We start from the raw sequence: 18,875 nt of genomic DNA on the forward strand, positions 1-18,875 counted from the left end.
ATTCTCTCATCTAGTACAGTGGTTGGCGAGTAGGCGGTCGGCGCGGATTATGTAGCTCGGTGTCCGCAACACATTTGGTGAAGGAAGAACTGTTTAAAAATAATATAAATTAAATAATCTTTGAATATTGATTGTGTTTCATTATTATAATTTACTTGTAGAAAACAGTATTTTATGCAATCGTTATATAATGAGGGTTCTTAAAGTCGAGCACCGTGTTTAGGCCATAAGTCTTTGCCTCGTGGTCTAAGCAATAGGTACGAGATTTTAAGGCCTAATTATCATGATTGCATACAACACTTTATCTGCGAATAAATAAAATATTGAAATATACATATTTAATGTATATTTTGTTATCGATCCACGACAACAAACGCATTTCTTAAAATAAATTTTGACCCATTTATTAGGGTAGGCAAATGTTCCACCATACAACTTCTTTGTACATTAAGACGAAAGCCAACAAACGCTACAAAACAAAAAACCAAAAAGTTAGAACAGAATTGGTCAAGTACCGCATGGTTTTTAACCAATATTTTTTTTATAAAGATTTATGGCCCGGTTGCAAGACTTTTAGGCCAATTTAACCAATCAGAAGGCATCCTAATAGGTATTTTAATTATCAATAATACGTTCTTTTTTTGAAACTCATTACAGTTTTGCGTACAGTACTTTAATACTCATTATAGTTACATTAGTATAATACTCAGTTAGTTACTATGTACAGAATTATAATGAAATTTTTCAGGTTAGTGGCGAGTAGGTACCATAGACAATAGAATTTTGATTCAGAACTAAAAAGAGCGCCTTTATGATATGGTTTATGAAATTATAATTCACGGATTAAAGTGCAGGAGTAGAAAAAGTATTGTATGCAATCATTACTTAATTAGGTTTTAAAATTTAGTACGTATTACTTAGGCCATTAGGCAAAACCTCGTGGCAAAACACGGTACTCGACTTTAAGAACTCTCATTATGCAACGATTGCATAAAATAAATATTTTCAGATCTATTTGTACCAATTGTACCCAATTGTAGTTTTAACGGTTTCAACATGATATAACTCACTTCGTTTCTCAGTTGGTTCTGGTAACTTTTTGGCTGTACTAAAAATTACCAAACGTTTACCACGTTTTTGTCAGTTACATACACAAGCACAAGTGCCATAAAAACAAGTTGTTATCACTTTTTGTAATACAGGAAATTTTACAGATATAATAACGTCAATACGTTGGCAACTGCACAAACTATATTAGTTATTAAACAACTCATGACATACAGCAATCTAATAAATAGGTAAGTAAATTAGTTTGTACAGTTGTGTATTACTTCTAATTATACGGCTCATTACACGGAAAGATAATATAGGGCTATTCAATTTCTTAATAAAGACAAATTTCTATACATTCAATTGGTTAAGAATGGACTTTTATTAAACGCGCAAAAAGCTCTCTAAATTGTGACATATGTATGGATTTCAAATTATCTGCGAGTCACTGGAGGCGAAGCGGAACAAACTGTTTTGCTAGATCACACAGTTTAGGTATTTACAGTTAAAAAACGGTCTTACAAAAAATATACTATACACCTAAAGACGTTATCTAAAGAATGCACTTATTTGTTATAATTATTAATACAAAGATCGAATACTCAGAAAAAAATCCTTCGAGCCGGCCGGATTCGAACCGACGTCTTCTAGCATACCGTGCCAGACGCTATGCCAACTAACTCACGGAATGAACCAGCAAACCTCACGAATTTTTCTATGTGCTTCCGTCTTATCTTTGTACTTGGTTTTTCAACGACTTTTTAGCCGTAGCGCCATCTATGAGAAATCTATGATATTTCGTCACCCAGTTAGATACCTATACAGCTACCAGCCCCGGATAGAGACGTAGCTATCATTGTAATTAAATTTTTGTAAAGCTGTATAGGTATTAAATTCCCATTTATTCCAAATTTTCAAATTGTCCAGCGGCTTAACGAAACGCCGCGCTGCCTGCTGCCCCGTCAGTCGTCATCGGGCGCTTGTCGACGTCGGAACTGTGTCAAAATTTCTCCGCCTGTTCTTATTTTGATCTAGTGTTGAAATTAGATTCTGTCGAAGTATGGTTATAAGGTAAAGTTTGACGGATTGACCGATTTATACCTATACCTTATTCACAGAAGATAAGTAATTTTATTTCCTTGAATGATTGACAGAACCTATTTCACCTACCAAGAACAGAAAAACCAGATTGTTGTACAGTCAGCAGCATATTAAGATATACACTTTTGTTCTAATCTCGCCTAATGAATAACGGAACAAGATCCGTCAATGTGTAGATGTTATGCTGCCATGCGTACTTAATATTTTTTTATAACATCAAGTGACAGAACGCACAAGTCGTGCGCCTGACCATAACAGTGGCAGTGCCACTCAGAGCTTTAAATCGCAAATATTTGAAGGGCACTGCCGCTGCGTCAGTCGCCCTGAGACGTAAGTTGACAAGTCTCATGTGCCTGTAATTTCACCAGCAACCTTACCGTTCAAAACCGGAACACAGTAATGCTGAAATTACTGCTTGATGGCAGTACTTCCCTGGACTAACTCTTTCACAAGGAGCTCTTCTGTTACTAAATTTAATTTAAGTAACCAGTATACCTTGTAATAATTATTTAAATACATATTAATTTATTAAAACATTGATTTTATGTAATAATCCAGGCAATGATCATAATTTTAACAGCTAGTAGAGTTATTGTTTTTATTCAAAATGATACTAATCTAACGTCGTGTCGCGGCCGGAATATTTTCATATTGATATTACTTCATTCAAAATACACGCAAAATAGGCGCCTCGACGTCGAGTTGCGGAAACTAGCCCGTTGCACCAATACCAATACCAATACTTCATTCTACTAATAAATAGCTATAACATTTAATAGTTTATTATTATCATTACTTTATTATGACATTGTATAAATTCTGTACTTGTAAGTTGCAATTAGAAGCTAGTGAAGATAGCCGGGGTTACTGTTGAATTACGACGTGGAATGTGAACGTGAGCCCTGTGCCGCTGTGTTGTAGACTGAAAAACCTGATTCGGGATACAATTGCGTGTGTTTTTCTGCGGTCTGGACCTCGGAGGCCTTTCCCTTTGATTCGTTAAACAACGAATGCTGTCAATTTAGTGGTCATTTCTTAAAATTAAGATTGAAGGTGTATGATGTTACTTGTTATAATTGGCGGTGGAGGATCGTTCTCATACGTTGCAAAACAAAACGATGCCTTACTTTTTCACGCTCGTATCTTATGAAGAGTATAAGAGATTGAGGAGATGGCAAAACTTTCTATTTATTTTAAATTAGTTATCAAGAGGGTTAATTTTGATGCATTCCTTTAAAAATAGGTAAAAACCAGTGTGTGTATATGAAGGAAATGTTATGTGAAATCAGTCTGCAAAATTTGTAATACAATATGAATACAATCCACTTTTTGCATTCCAGTAACTCGTCAAATCAAAAAATCGGTTTATTTATCAAATATGTAAAGCACCGTCGAAATATAGTTGTAACTCTATTTATTTAAGTATCATATTTGAGTTACAACTCAAACAATAAAATCAATATACAGTCAATACAACTTCAAGCACTTCAAGTTATACACTTTTGTTTGAATATCGCCAACAGTGCAACGGAATAACATAAGTCAATGTGTAGCTCGATGTGCTGCCGTCTGTACCAAGCTTTGACCTTCGCCTATTCACCACATTCAAACATAAATATGTACATAATATGCGGCCTCGGTGATTCAGTATAGCAATATTTAACGTAAGAGTTGAATTATTTGGAATTCTCAATAGACTATTTGCTTAGACAGAATCAATGATAATTTGAAATTCAAAAGCCTTTTGCTCTTTTCATAAAAGTCCGCTTTTTATTAACCGACTTAAAAAAGTTTAAGTTCTCAATTCGAAAATTTTTTTTACATTACGTCACCTGTAAACCGATTTCGGTGATTCTTTTTTTGTTGGAAAGAGGGTATTAGTCATATTTAAATTGAAGAAAATATTCCATCTCTAAGGGTGGCAAACTAGGGGTCGAATCCGGTTTCGCTCACTTTCCGGTAACCGATTTCAATAAAACTTGGCAATCAGATATAATTCCACGAACTTTTCAGGTCTTTTTTTTTTTATTTAAAAGTTACAATTATTAAACAATTACTCGTAAGAATTTAAAAACTTATCTTTATATTTTATATTTAAGAATTTTAATACCTATATTTTACCTTTCCGTGTAATTAGAAGTCATACACAACCGTACAAACTAATTTACTTTCTTATTTATTAGATTGCTGTACGTCGTGAGTTGTTTAAGACATAATATACTTTGAACAGTTGCAAACGTATTGACGTCTTTACGTAAAATTCCTTTATTACAAAAGGCTTCTGAATATGATAAACAGTTTTTATGGTAATTTTGCTTGTGTGTGTAACTGATAAAAACGTGGTTAAGGTTCGGTAATTTTTAGTACAGCCAAAAAGATGTGGGTGCTATTAGCTCTAATAGCTGTGGCGGGAGCTACGAGTCTACCAGAACCAATTAAAAAACCAAGTGAGCATTAATTTATTTCTTGTAGAACATTGTTGTAGAAACTCTTAAAGATAAATTTCGATATAATATTGTTTAGTAAAATATAGTGTTGACCTTTGAAAATTGAAATGTGTCTCTCATATTTTTTCTCAATGTACGTTGTGAATCAAAACGAAATAGTGTAACGCAATTGTTTGAAGACTTTGGTGATCCAACGGCTTGCACTGTGGTTGCTGGATGCGGAGGTCCCGGATTCGATTCCCAGTAGGACCAATTTCGGAAATGAACTTAATTTTTTGTTGGGTTTTGGTCGGGTGTTCTGGATAGTACCTCGGAGTGAATTCTCTGGCACTCTAGTACAGGGAATTCTCTAGTTTGAGACCAGGTATTTAATAACACACATTCATAGCCACGCATTAGGGAAACTCTGTATTGTGGGTGTAAACTTTTTACACAAACACAAATTTTACTTTAAACACAAATTACACCTAAATTCACGAGGGATACTAATTTAGGCCATACAAATATTTCTCCCGGCCAGGGAATCGAATCGGGGATCTCTGCGTGGCAGACCAACATGGTAGCCGTTTAGTTTGTGTAGTTTAATTTTAAATTGGTGTGCAGAGAATGGCAGGCTCGTTGATTATCACTTAGGCGCACGACTTGTTAGTTCCATTCATTAGATGATATCATAAAAATAAATACATAATTATAATGTAACTATGTAATAAATAAGTTCTGAAAAGGGCCCAAGTCGCTGGTTTATTTGAAAAAACAAATATACGCGATTTAGATCCGTAAAATAGTTTCATTTTCTAAATAAATAACAAATATACATACTGTGTTAAAATTATTTTTTCAGACATTTTTTACTCAAGATGGATTATAGGGCTACTAATAGAATAGGAAATAAATATCTGATAATAATAATATATAATTATTTATATTATTTATTATAATTATATTTATATAATTATATAATTATTATATAATATATATATATATATATATTATATAATAATTATATTATATTTATATAATTATAATAAATAATATAATTGTTAATTAGACGTTTAAGAATTTAAGTGTTTATTAAATATGTTCATTTTCAGTTCCACCAAAACCATTAAAAAAATGTAGAGGACCCAATGAAAAGTGGGTAAAATGCAGAACATTATGTCCGCCCCAGAGCTGTGATATATCTTACACTACCTACCTCTGCCCTGAAAAACAAAAATGTGAAAGTGGCTGTGATTGCATTAAGGATCATTTGAGGCTTAAGAATGGGACTTGTGTGAAGAACGACGACTGTCCTCCTCGTAGGTTTTTCCATTTTGTACTTTTATTTACTTTTTATAAGTTCATTGCGTGTTATGCACATAAAAACTGCGTGGAGATGGTTCCCTAAGTTCGCACCACAATATAAATTTACTTATATCATTAAGTGACTAATTTGTCGGTAGGTACTTGGTGGAAACATCCGAGGTGGAATGCGTATATCTTAATCGTATTAATAAGAACTCAATTCGGATGATAGGTTACAATAAATAAACATCTACAGTAATATTATAAACGCGAAAGTAACTCTGTTAAGGTGTGTACAAATCAGGCGTAAGTGCCTCCAATGCGCTGCATGTGCGCTGCACGCACGCTGCGCGCGTGCAATTAAGTGAGCCTCTGGAATAATATCTCATAATGCGCGCGAGCGGCGTTCGCACTATATAATGCACATGAGCAGCTCGTGAGCCTTACCGAAACAGGCACATTTGCCTGATTTGTACAGTCAAGACCACGTCAAGCTTGACACTTTAACTTAATTGCCTCTGTGGCCTCACGGCAACCATGCCAGACTGCCACGCAGAGGCCCCAGGTTCGATTTCCGGGCCGGGAGAAATATTTTTATGGCCTACATTTATTTCTCTCGTGAGTTTGGGTGTAATTTATCGTGGTCTATGTTTGTGTCCATGGCACCCGCGACACAGGGTTTCCATAGTTCAGGGCTATGTTGAGTGTGTGCGTTATTATTATTATTATTTTGTACTTTGGTTCTTATCATAAGCGGCATAGAGTTGGATTTAAATCTTAAGTGTCAAGCACGAACCCTTACGTTTTCACGTCTAAACTGCGAAACCACCATTCATGAATTTTGGTATAGAAATAGATGGGACCTTACAGAAGGACGCGTGCTATTTTTGTCATAAAAATAAATTTTAAAGGTGGTGAAAGTTTATATAGAGAACCAATGAAACTATGGAAATTAGTATAGTGCAGTAGGCTTCTCGAAGTTAGTAATTAGTAAATAAAAATGACAATCTAAAATATCTAAACAAAGTAGTAAGTACGTACTAAATATACATAATTATGTTTCAGCCACTCCTGAACCAGGTGAGTGTTAATTTATTTTTGAAAGAAACTGCTTAATTTCATTATACTACTGATGCATTTTTTAAAAGTGGATACTACTATTCCCGTACTAATTAATACGTTTTATGTTACTTGGGTCGACCGACAGGGACACTGGCTTTATTTCAGAATTTATTGTTTTACAAACGAAATTAAAACCATTTGAAAAATGTATATCGTATAGTATACGTGTTCTACTTAGTTCAGTTGATATAAAAATAAGCATTGGTATATATAAAATGCCTCTTGTTTAATAATACAACGTGTTTCTTGTAAAATTTCGAGGTACGTTGGGTATTTTTTATTGTGAAAATTTTAGGAATCGTGTTTTCACACCGTATAGTATATACTCAATTTTACTATATTTTTTTTCTAAGGTGATTGATTCTACACTTTCACTGTTATGCCGAATCAACCAAAGCCATTTGAGGTTGTATAGACTCTTAAATACAGAAACAAGGAGATAAGTTTTTAAAATGGAACATGTTCATAATGTGTTAACGTAATCATTGTTTTTGTGTATAACTTTTTTGTTTTGCAGTATGTGGCTATAACGAAGTATCTGTCCCGTGTCCACAAACATGTCCGCCGCAAGATTGCGAAGCCCTATATTTGAACTACTTATGCGCTCAGAAAGACGATAGTGTGCCTTGTGAGCCTGGATGCAACTGTAAAGAAAACCATCTAAGAAACGCTAGCAAAATCTGCGTACCTGTTGCAGAGTGTCCTCCAGGTGTGTAATTTTCAAAGATCTCATGTTATTTATTTTACTATATCGCTTTTGTACGTAACAAAGTTAATGTTATAATTATTAATACAAAGATCGAACACTTAGAAAAAATTCCTTCAATCCGGCAGGATTTGAACCGACGTCTTCTAGCAAACCGTGCCAGACGCTATGCCAACTAAGCCACGGAACGAACCAGTGGACCTCATGAATTTTTCTATGTGCTTGTTGTCGGATCTTTATATTTGGTTTTCAACGACTTTTTTGCCGTAGCCCCATCTATGAGAAATCTATGAAAGTATTTTGTCACGCAGTCACCTTTACAGCTACCAGCCCCGGATAGAGACGTAGCTATCATTGTAATTAAATTTTTACTGAATTGATATTCAATTTTTTTTTGTGAAATTACTCCACTAGTTTGTTGTAATTATTAATACAATATTATTAATTATAATGAATAGCGACATCTCTAGCCGGAGCTGGTAGCTGTAAAGGTATCTAACTAGGTGACGAAATATTTTCATAGATTTCTTATAGATGGCGTTACGGCTAAAAATTCTTCGAAGGTTTTTTTTCTAAGTTTTTGTATTAATAATTATAACAAACTGGTGGAGAAATTTAACAAAAAAATAATTGAATATCAATTCAATAACAATTTAAAGTTAATATTTTTTTTGCAGCGCCTTGGTTAGGTCGTATAAAGCCTCAAGATCCAACAAACCCGGTAAGCATTATGGTGTAAAAGGGTTTATATAATAAAAGTTCAAAGCTTTTGAATGTAATACGTAATAATAGTTTAATTATTACGTGCATCTTGTAATTAATAATATTAATGTTGTTACAGGTCAAAGGTATGCCGACGACGACGGTCTAACAAACGTGTAATGATGATTGTAAATAATGATTTGTTACTTAAATTTATTTTATGAAATCAAGTAGCGTTTCTTCGAAATGTTAGCAACTTGATCTCAATTTAACATTGCGTTGACCTTTTTAAAACGACTATAAAAGTAAATTCTTTTTTTGATATTTTATTAAATTATTTCTAAGAACTTTGAAATCACTGTCGTTCTTTGTTACGATGTTAAATGCATTTTATTTTCAGGTTCTGCCTCGTATTATCAAGAAATATTTTATGTATTATATGAAGGTTTTCTTATTAATATACTTTACGTAATCTTTTGGAGTATAAGGCCAAAATATACAGTCAATAGCACGCTTTGCATTAAGATTTAAATTGGACTCCACGCCATTTACTTAAATCATAACTTAATTCCAAAATACATTAACAAAATACAACAAAAGTCCACACTCACAAATTAAATTTTGAGAGAAGTAGATTCGCCAAGTAAGTATGTTGCAATTGTCAAGTCTACGTTAGTCATTGCAATAACACTTCCTTCACTCATCACCATTGTTTATGTGAAAGTAAGAAAAAATGCAATAAGTATTAAACCTGTTGTGCCTTTATTTAATTTCTTTATTTTGTATTTTTTTTATATATACAATTAATTTTTTGATATTTTTTTTTATATTTGTAAAATTGGCACACTACGTCTCTCGCTCCGATTAGCTTTCCACTAACTCAAAGGTTGTCAGGAAGAGATCGCTCTTAACGATAAGACCGCCTTTGCCCACATTAGTTTTAAGTTGTTTATGTACTATTCTTGTTCTTGTGTGTGAGCAATAAAGTGTTTATCTATTTATCTATCTATCTGTTGTCAGATAGGTACTGGCAACCTTTCCCACAAAGGCTTACAAACAAACAAACAACACACACACTTATAGATCCGCACTAAGAAAACTTTGTATCGTGGGTTCTATAGACACACACATGGGTAGACAATCACAATTTACACTCAAACCCACGAGAGAAATAAATGTACACCATACAAATATTTCTCCCCGCCCGGAAATCGAACCCCGCACCACGGCATGGCAGTTCAGCATGGTAACCGTTCGACCATGGAGGCAGTTAGACCGTGCTTTGTTTTATATAATCAACATTCGGCCCACGTAGTTACTATTCGAGGAAAAAATCTAAACACCGCGATTCAGTATTTACATAAAATGAGTAAATGTCATCTAGTGAAATTTTATGGAACTGCAAAATGTGCAACGTCGAATGTCGTTATATTATTTATAAAGAAAATTGAAAACACAATGCTCTTACTGATACCGTATTAACAGTGTTTTGTTGCATTAACATAAATATCTAATTCTAATGGTGCCACAAACGATACAAAAATACGCTACTATCAGACGGCACCGTTTGATCGGTACAGTTTATCGCACAATTATGTCCACACACACAATACATTTAGTAATAGTGTTCTTCATTAGAGATGAAACGGATAGTGATTTGGCCGCATACCGGATACCGGATATCCGGTGCCATAAATATGTCGCGACTGGTTTACAGCGCGCATCGCCATGATTGATTGATTAGTGAATGATTGCACTTTCACATTCACGATTTGATTTGTGGTGGTCACGTGGTTTTTATAAAAACAATTAATTTAATCGGTAATACAAACAAATATATGTATGACAGAAAAATTTTAACATTAAGAAATCGCAAATTCGGCATTATTTAAATGTTAACGCTGTTTGTTTGTTGTGCCAAATGCAAATTTCTCGCGGTGGAGGAGGAAAGAAGCAATTACATCATTATTTGGCTGTATTAAAATGTCTACATGTTACAAGTCTAAGCCTAGCACTTGATACGCCCTTTATTATTTTGTTTCAATTTGATTTCATTAATTTGTTTGTAATCTAACTAATTCTAAGTGTTGATACCAGATTTGCCATAAAAAAACTTACACGTTTCATTATGTAGATAGGTACACATAGTATTTGAAGACAGGTCAAATCGATCGTGATCGCGATCCTTTCATTTGATCGTGTGGCAATGACAAGCTAAACTTAAAATTTAACAAAGTTTGCAAAAGTTTATGGCGAAAAACTGTCCTCTGAAGCTGGTCTCGTTTATGAAAATAAATAGAACCAACTTTTATCACTTAATGCATAAACAACTGGTCTTCATCCACTGATTTATTGAAATTTGAGTACTAAATTTACAGGTAACGTTATTTAACTTCAAATAGTTCCTTCAGTTTCAAGTATTAAACAGATTATTAACGGTCCTGTACTTGCTGTATATCGTATTACTATCATCTTTGATCAATAAATGAATTTATTTGGTTGCTGATTATGAATTTTTCTCTGTTTTAAACATCGGGTATCCGGCCGGATATTGTTCTACTATCCGGTATCCGGACGGATAGTAACAATAGGCCAGATACCGGATAGTTACCGTATATCCGTTTTATCTCTAATCTTCGTTCTGTTGCGTTTCGCGACGGAGTCAGACGACTCTTTAGAGGTCGTTGGTTTGAATCTTAAAAAAAATCGACGCGAAGACTCACGCCGATTTTTGTTCAGAGTGCAGCCCAGTGCCGTGAACTTAATTTATTTATTTAGTTAAGATTGCGGTCTTTCTGATCTGTCCGTTGTTGTTGTAGGGGAAAGATACGTACGCCGCCGGTGGAACTTGACTCTAAAGCCATCACATAATTACATTTTGGTTGTTAATACGTATGATGTTATTATGTTTTTATTATTTGACTTAAGTAGCGCGTGAATCACCACTATGGTGGTAAGTAAATATTCATTAGGTACGTGCAAAATACGAAATAGAGGCCCGCCAGGTGTCAACAAAAAGACTTTGATACTTTATTTGTGTATTTAAAAAAAAATTGCCTTTATTTGACATGTGCATGCAAAATCATTATAAAATATTAAATAATTCCTTCATAAATACAAAAACCAACTTAATAGAAAATAAAGAGGAAAAAAAATGATGAAAACTAATAAGCAAAAAAAGCATCTGAAAAAGATCCGTGATGCAGTATCTGAGGCAAGGACTATGCTAATTACGTAGCGCTTGCTGATATGCTGCCAAAGCCTGTCATAAAATAGAACACAACAATTAAAAAAATATAATAAAATTCATGTACTAATTTCTAGAGACAACACAATAACACGCTAAGTAAATTAAATTAAATTTGACACATACAACAATAGACATGAAAATAATCAAATTTAATAATAGAAGTAAATTTAAATTCAAATATATACAAATACACAGAACAGACAAACAGACACAAGCCACCTAGCAAACCCATCCCGAGATTTAATGTGTACGCAATTTGAACAATTTTTGCCACTGCGCAAGTAGCCATACGTGTGTCTGACAATAATTGTATAACCTTGGCCAAATTTTGAATGTGTCCAATAAGTATTACGGAAAACAGGTCCTATTTCTTGAGGATTTTTTTCGTTACCCACAAATACACGTTGGCGTTACTGCATAAAAGTAGTTAAAAACCAAAACTTATGATCTGCAACAAGCACGTAGAAAAATGCGTGAGGTCTGCTGATTCGTTCCGTATCTCAGTTGGGAGAGCGTCAGGCACGGTATGCTGAAAGCGCTGGTTCGAATCCAGCCGGATCTCAAGACTGTTTGATCTTTGTATCAATAATTATAACAAACTTGTGGAGTGAATTCACAAAAAATAATAGAATGTCATCGTGTGAAACGTCGTATATTCAATAAACTTAAAAATAATATTATAATAAATACCCTGGTCGTTTGCGTAATACTTCCAAATTTTACCTGCATAGCTATCGAGTTCGAATGGAGGAGGCTTAGTGTTAATGCAAATGGACAAAATTTGCGAGAATAACTAAAAGTTTGTTACTTGTCTACTGACAGCGCTGAATTAGAGTGCGCGTGACGGTCATGCTTGTGCGCCTTCAGCCATATTAACATGTTATTTGTCTTGGAACACATACTGAGCTAATAAAGTTCCCGAATAGTAGCAGTTGTATTCCAAGTGAAGAGTTTGTCCAGCAAAGCACCATACCTGTTTCTCCGTTTCCGGTTTTGGAGGGTAAGAGCGTTTGCGCTCTACATCCGATTCGTATCAGGGGGTCTACTCTCGATCTCCGTCCGACATCCGTCCGAAACAATTACTGCCAAATAAGCAATACTTGACCAACTGAAAAGACGCGTGATGCGAATGAAGCTTCATTCTTGATACTTGTCTTTTAATTTTGTCGAATATTACTTATATGACAGTAATTGTTTCGGACGGATGTCGGACGGAGATCGAGAGTAGACCCCCAGTTCCGAATCCGAGAAATGACGGTCTGAAATGTCACAGGGATCATTTTATCTCCAGGTCTACAAAAGATATTCGAATTTTCTCGGATTTAGTGCACTAGCGAGATCCGAAGTGGGTCCGAGTTTTCTAGATTTATATACTCTCGCATTCCGAACGAATATGAATCGGATTTGCGCAAACACGCTAAGGGTATCGGTGAAAGTGCTGACTTCAACTTTTTGTATCAGGGAGATGGGTGCAGTGGCAGTGCCCTTCACATCTTTGTGATTTAAAACTGAGACTGGCACGCAATGTTTATAGGTCGCTTACCAGCAGGCGCACGACTTATTCGTCCTGTTATTTGGTATCATAAAAAATACAGAAGGCGTATGTCGGCAGCATATATACGTTGTATTACGTTACGGACACTATTTATATTATGTAGGGAATGTTTATTAACATTATAAGTGACGGTATGTACTTTACGTTGTTTATACTCAATGAGGGATTATTGTTTCATCAGAGTTCTTTCTTGCTGACTCCGCATACGTCAAGAGTCGACATAACCTGAAACGGCTTTGGTTGATTCCGCAGAACCAATCACTTCGGAGAAAATATATAGCAAAATTGAGGACGTACACTGATTAGTACACGTATAAGGTATGAAAACACGATACTTAAAAAGAATTATAGAAAAAAAACCCAACTTACCTCGAAATTTTACAAGAAAACCGATTGTATCAACTGAAGTAAATAAAACACGCACAGTATACGATATGTACATTTTTCAAAGGGCTTTAATTTCGTTTGTAAAAACATAAATTCTGAAATAAAGCCAGCGTCATTGCCGCTCGACCCAAGCAAAATGAACCGTATTAGTACGGGAAAAATGTGAATTCGAGCTGAGGTCGTATCGACTCTTAAAGGTGTGTGGCATGCGGTTCTGTAATAGCTTTATAAGATTTTAAGCGACTGCTTGACGTAGTTGCAGTCTTGGTAAATTGGAGCATGATTAAATACCTAAAAATGATTTTTTTACTTAGATACTTCTGTCGCGTAGAACAGAAGTCTAATACTTAGTAATACAGGCTGACCCTTTGGCAGTGGTTTTATTTTTAAAAAAAGACGTCGTAACAACCCATTTAAAATAAATAAATGAACGCCGAAAAGTACAAGTTGCAATAACGGAATTGGAGAGATTAGATAGACTTTTCCCAGGCTGAAAATAAAGTTTTTACGTCGATGTCGTTTTTGTATAATAATTCAAGCCAGGTACTTTGAAAACTCGTATTAAAAGAATCTTTGTTTTGATTTTTCGAAACTCATTTGGCATTGGCATTGACAGTGGAACAATCGTGAGCTTGATGATAAGCTACACTTCTGTTCACAACAGTTGCAGTGCCACCAAGAGCTTTAAATCGCAAAGATCTGAGCGGCACTGCTAATGCGCCCGTCACCCTGAGACATAAGTTGACACGTCCCACGTGCCTGTAATTTCACCAACACCCTTCAAGACCGGCAGAAGTAGGTAAGGTGGCAGTACTACCCTGGACGAACTCTTTCACAAGTACCTCTATTGCTACTAAAAGAGCTGTACAATATAGTCACTGAACAAATAAAGTTTCACAAAGTTTATTCTCTAAATTGACAGACCTATTCATTAAATTATTTTGTAAACAGGGAAACAATTAACAAATGACAAAGTTTGTACAGTTGCAAATTTATTGACGTACATACATCTATAAAATATTTGTTATTTCAAAAGACTTGAAGAGCTGAATAAATTGTTTTTGTTTCATTTGTTTGTATTTTCAATTGATAAAAGTGTGGTTAACGTTTGTATTTTCTTAGTATAGTCTGGGAGATGTGGGTGTTATTAGCTCTTATAACTCTAGCAGGAGCTACGAGTACGATAAAAGATTCACGTGAGTTACTGTCATTGTATATTTATTTTACTAAAACATTTTTACTTGCGTAAGAAATCTTTTCATTGTTGTTAGAAAGAGCCGGAATATTACTATTGGTAACGCATAATAATATTTATGTATCAGACCCAATGAGGTTTGGTGCCATGATCTGTAGAAAAAAACCTTCTTTTTTTTTAACACCAGCGCTTTCAAAACCAGTCATCTACTGCGGGTCCAAATGCTACCTACTCTAATTCACATCGCGGAGATCCGCAATCATCTTGACAGAAATTACTGATATTAGCCTACACGCAATTGCAAGAAAAGGTTTTATAAATACGAACTCTGCTTTATTTGAAAATGAATGCATTTTTGTGAATCAGTATTGTGAAATATTTTCTAGATACGATCTTTAATAGGTGCAAATTAATATTTATTAAAAGTGTACGTATATAGAGTATTAATCTATTGAATTCTTGACCAAACCAATTTGTAACTTGACATGTTCATGACATATTTTTATTATTGTGTTGTGGTAGGATTGAGATTTTATAACTAGACATTTGCATGCTGTTTAATATACGCACAACATGTTTGTACTGGCAATGTCTCTTGTAACATCTTCTGTTATACCATGTTTTAAGAAAATAAACGAACTATTATTATTATTATTATTATTATTATTATTAATATTGTTAATACCCTGTTTTAGCGGGACAACCCGATGAGCTGACTATTGCAACCTGTCCAAGAGGTAAAATGAAATTTTGTGCAATCAAAATATAACTTTGTCTTACAATACCAGTTTTCTGTTTACAAACGATCCTTAAAATTAATAAAGAATAGTATATCATGGTTGTAGCATAATGACGGGGAACCTTTTTGTGATTTTTATTAAATATACTTCCGGATACATAATTCGAACCACCTTGCATTTTTGTCTTAAAGGGCTACAATACAAAAGTAGTGTTATCGTCGAAGACAATATTTTCTCCCGGTTTTGCAAATCAAAATTTCCAACATGGATTTATGGAAAAGACGTTTAGCATACTAATTTCAAAATTGCTTTATAGTTTTTGATTAATCAAACATTGTTTAAGTGGAGGATTTAAGTAAGTTACTTGCCTGTCCATAACAGGTGCAGTGCCACTCAGAGCTTTAAATCGCAAAGATCTGAAGGGCACTGCCACTGCGCCCGATACCCTGAGACATAAGTTGCCAAGTTCCAGGTGCCTGTAATTCGATCAAAACCTATTCTCAAGCCATTTAAATATGCAAAGGTGCTAATGGACAATGGGTAACTTGGAAACAACATTTAAACAACTATTCGAGAGATTTTTTCTGACTTTTGTTAAAAATTTCGATGAATACCAATTCCTAAACCATCCAAAAATGCAAAGGTCCAAATGAAAAATGGGTAAAATGGACAACAAAATGTCTACCCTAGCTGTGATATATCTGACACTACGCACAAATATTCAACTTTAACTGCCTCTGTGGCCGAACGGTTACCATGCCGGGCTGCCACGCAAAAGTTCCCAGGTTCGATTCCTGGGGCGGGAGAAATATTTGTATGGCCTACATTTATTTCTCTCTTGAGTATGGGTGTAATATGTGGTTGTCTACGTGTGTGTCCATGGCACCCGAGACATAGGGTTTCCCTAGTCCGTACTAGGGAAACCCTATAGCCCCGTGGCTATGTTGAGTGTGTACGTTATTATTATTATCATTATCATTCAACAAAACAAAAATGCGACTAAAACGTTAGATATCACGCTATAACAGTAAAAAAAATCTTTTGTGATTTTTTAAAATATTTTCAAGACCAACCAAAAGCAACCAATTCCCAAACCATACAAAAAATGCAAAGGTCCAAATGAAAAATGGGTAAAATGCAGAACAATATGTCCGCCTCAGAGCTGTGATATATCTTACACTGAATACCTCTGTCCAAAAGAACAAAAATGCAAAGGGGGCTGTGACTGCACTAAGGATTATTTGAGACTTAACAATGGGACTTGTGTAAATAACGATGACTGTCCACCTCGTAAGTAGTTTCCAAATGTGTTATTTTGCAGATCAAATGCCTGCTATATAATTTGTCCGCATAAAGGCCGCGTTGATAGCATAGAATATAACTATACCTTGCTTTACTATTATCAATGACTGACAATGATTTCTAAATTATTTGTTGGTAAGTACTGGCAGGAACGTTCTTATATACCTTTGCCAAATGTAAATAAAAGTTTGGCGAGTTATCGTATTAAAAAATGTATATTGATAATTTTGATAAGAAAAAAATGAAACCACAGAACTCAAAAATGCGGTATTTTTATATTATAGTAAGTGAATGCTTGATGAGGCTTTCCAGTCGTTCCTTTTTCTTTGATTAATCAATGATAATTTTCATATATGTCAAATGGATTTCGGAGGCTCAGTGTTGTAACTATTTGAATTATTTTCTAAATGGACTATAGGACCACTTATAGATGCAAATAATATGCTATAAGTACAGAGTATGATTACTGTTTATAATTTGTTTTAGAGGGACAACCTGTTGAACCAACTACTATTGCACCCTGTCCTGAAGGTAAAAATACTGCTTTTTAATCAAGAAATATTTTGTGATTAATATGATATAGTATAGCGCGCTCTATCTAGTGAAAGCGGAGTTTTTTGTGATTTTCATTATGACTAAATCCTATTCTAAAACTATGTAAAAATGCAAAGGTTCCAATGAAAAATGGGTAAAATGCAGAACAATATAATCGCACCGGTGTATAGATGTATCCTATTACACTATGCACAACTCTCCAACGAAAAAAAATGCATTTAAAAATTAGATGTCACGGTGTAGCAGATGATCGAGAAACTTTGTGTGATTTTTTGAAATACTTTCAGAACCAAAACCCAAACCACCCAAAAAATGCAAAGGTCCAAATGAAAAATGGGTAAAATGCAAAACAATATGTCCGCCCCAGAGGTGTGATATATCCTACACTACCTACAACTGTCAAAAAAAACAAAAATGCATAAGTGGCTGTGACTGCATTAAAGATTATTTGAGGGTTAACAATGGGACTTGTGTAAAGAACGATGACTGTCCTCCACCTCGTAAGTATTTTGAAGATTTATTTTTTGTAACCCTGTTATATATTTTGTTCGCATGAAAACTGTGTACTTTGAGCATAAATAACTACAATCTAATATACCTAACCTAACATTGTTATTGCCATTGACTGACATTGATATCTAAGTAATAGTTGGTAACTACTTGGTAGAGACATACTCAAAAAATGACAGAATTCGTAAATCTTAACAAATTTAATAACGGTATTCATGTGTAATAAAAATGAATAACAAAAAATCAAAAATTAAAGCATACAACTAAAAATATCGCAATACATAGTAAGTACTTAGCAAACGTACCTATCATTCCAGCCTCTCCGGAACCATCAACTGAAAAACCAAGTAAGTATTAAATGATTAAGTACCGGGAAGTTATTTCACAAAAAATCTCACTAAATACTAGATTTGATCGAAAGCGACATCCGCGTCAGTTGGAATACCTGTAAAGGTATCGGCTGCGGTGAGAAGGTTATTTGAAAATCTCTCACAAAATAAATGCCGAATGCCACAAGCCAGTACAAAGATCTACAACAAAAACACATACGAGAATTTGGACGGCTCGGTAACTGGACCCGTAGCGCAGTTGGCAAAGAGCAATGCTACGGTGCAACATGGACGTGGTTGAAGTCCCACCGGATTGACGAAAATTTTTCTGTGTGTTTGATCTTTGTATTCGTAATTAAAACAAAATCAGTGGAGTTATTCACAAAATAATATAAGAAAGTTTTAACTGTTTAAATCGAAGTAGTCCTCTTCCGGAATGGTAACATGTACAAAATCTGATGAAATCTGGAATTCCTGTCCTTCGGGTTATAGCGGAGAGTACGAAATATATTAACAATAGTTTTCGGTATGCAATTCAATTTTCGAAAACTGTTCATCAAAATTTATTTGTACGAGAGTAACACAAGCCTGGTAAATTAATTATGATAACTTACTGTCGTTCAAATTAAGTAATATCAAA

The 18,875-nt window shown here is 34.5% G+C and overlaps 1 protein-coding gene and 1 long non-coding RNA gene across 2 annotated transcripts; both read left to right on the forward strand.

The window, feature by feature from the left end:
* Positions 1-4,528: 4,528 nt before the first annotated feature.
* Positions 4,529-10,816, forward strand: LOC113229234. The gene is made up of 7 exons (XM_026462761.1): positions 4,529-4,598; positions 5,690-5,896; positions 6,948-6,962; positions 7,522-7,713; positions 8,388-8,431; positions 8,552-8,558; positions 8,813-10,816. Exons 1-7 carry the CDS (start codon positions 4,529-4,531, stop codon positions 8,941-8,943), a joined length of 666 nt encoding a protein of 221 aa, XP_026318546.1. The 3' UTR covers positions 8,944-10,816.
* A 6,509-nt stretch (positions 10,817-17,325) lies between these two features.
* On the forward strand, positions 17,326-18,256 carry LOC113229213. The gene is made up of 3 exons (XR_003310390.1): positions 17,326-17,372; positions 17,684-17,896; positions 18,224-18,256. It is a non-coding gene; the product is annotated as an uncharacterized LOC113229213 (long non-coding RNA).
* The last annotated feature ends 619 nt before the right edge of the window (positions 18,257-18,875 follow it).

Source organism: Hyposmocoma kahamanoa, unplaced genomic scaffold, assembly GCF_003589595.1.
Source record: "Hyposmocoma kahamanoa isolate Upper Pololo Valley unplaced genomic scaffold, ASM358959v1 296, whole genome shotgun sequence".
NCBI lineage: Eukaryota > Metazoa > Arthropoda > Insecta > Lepidoptera > Cosmopterigidae > Hyposmocoma > Hyposmocoma kahamanoa.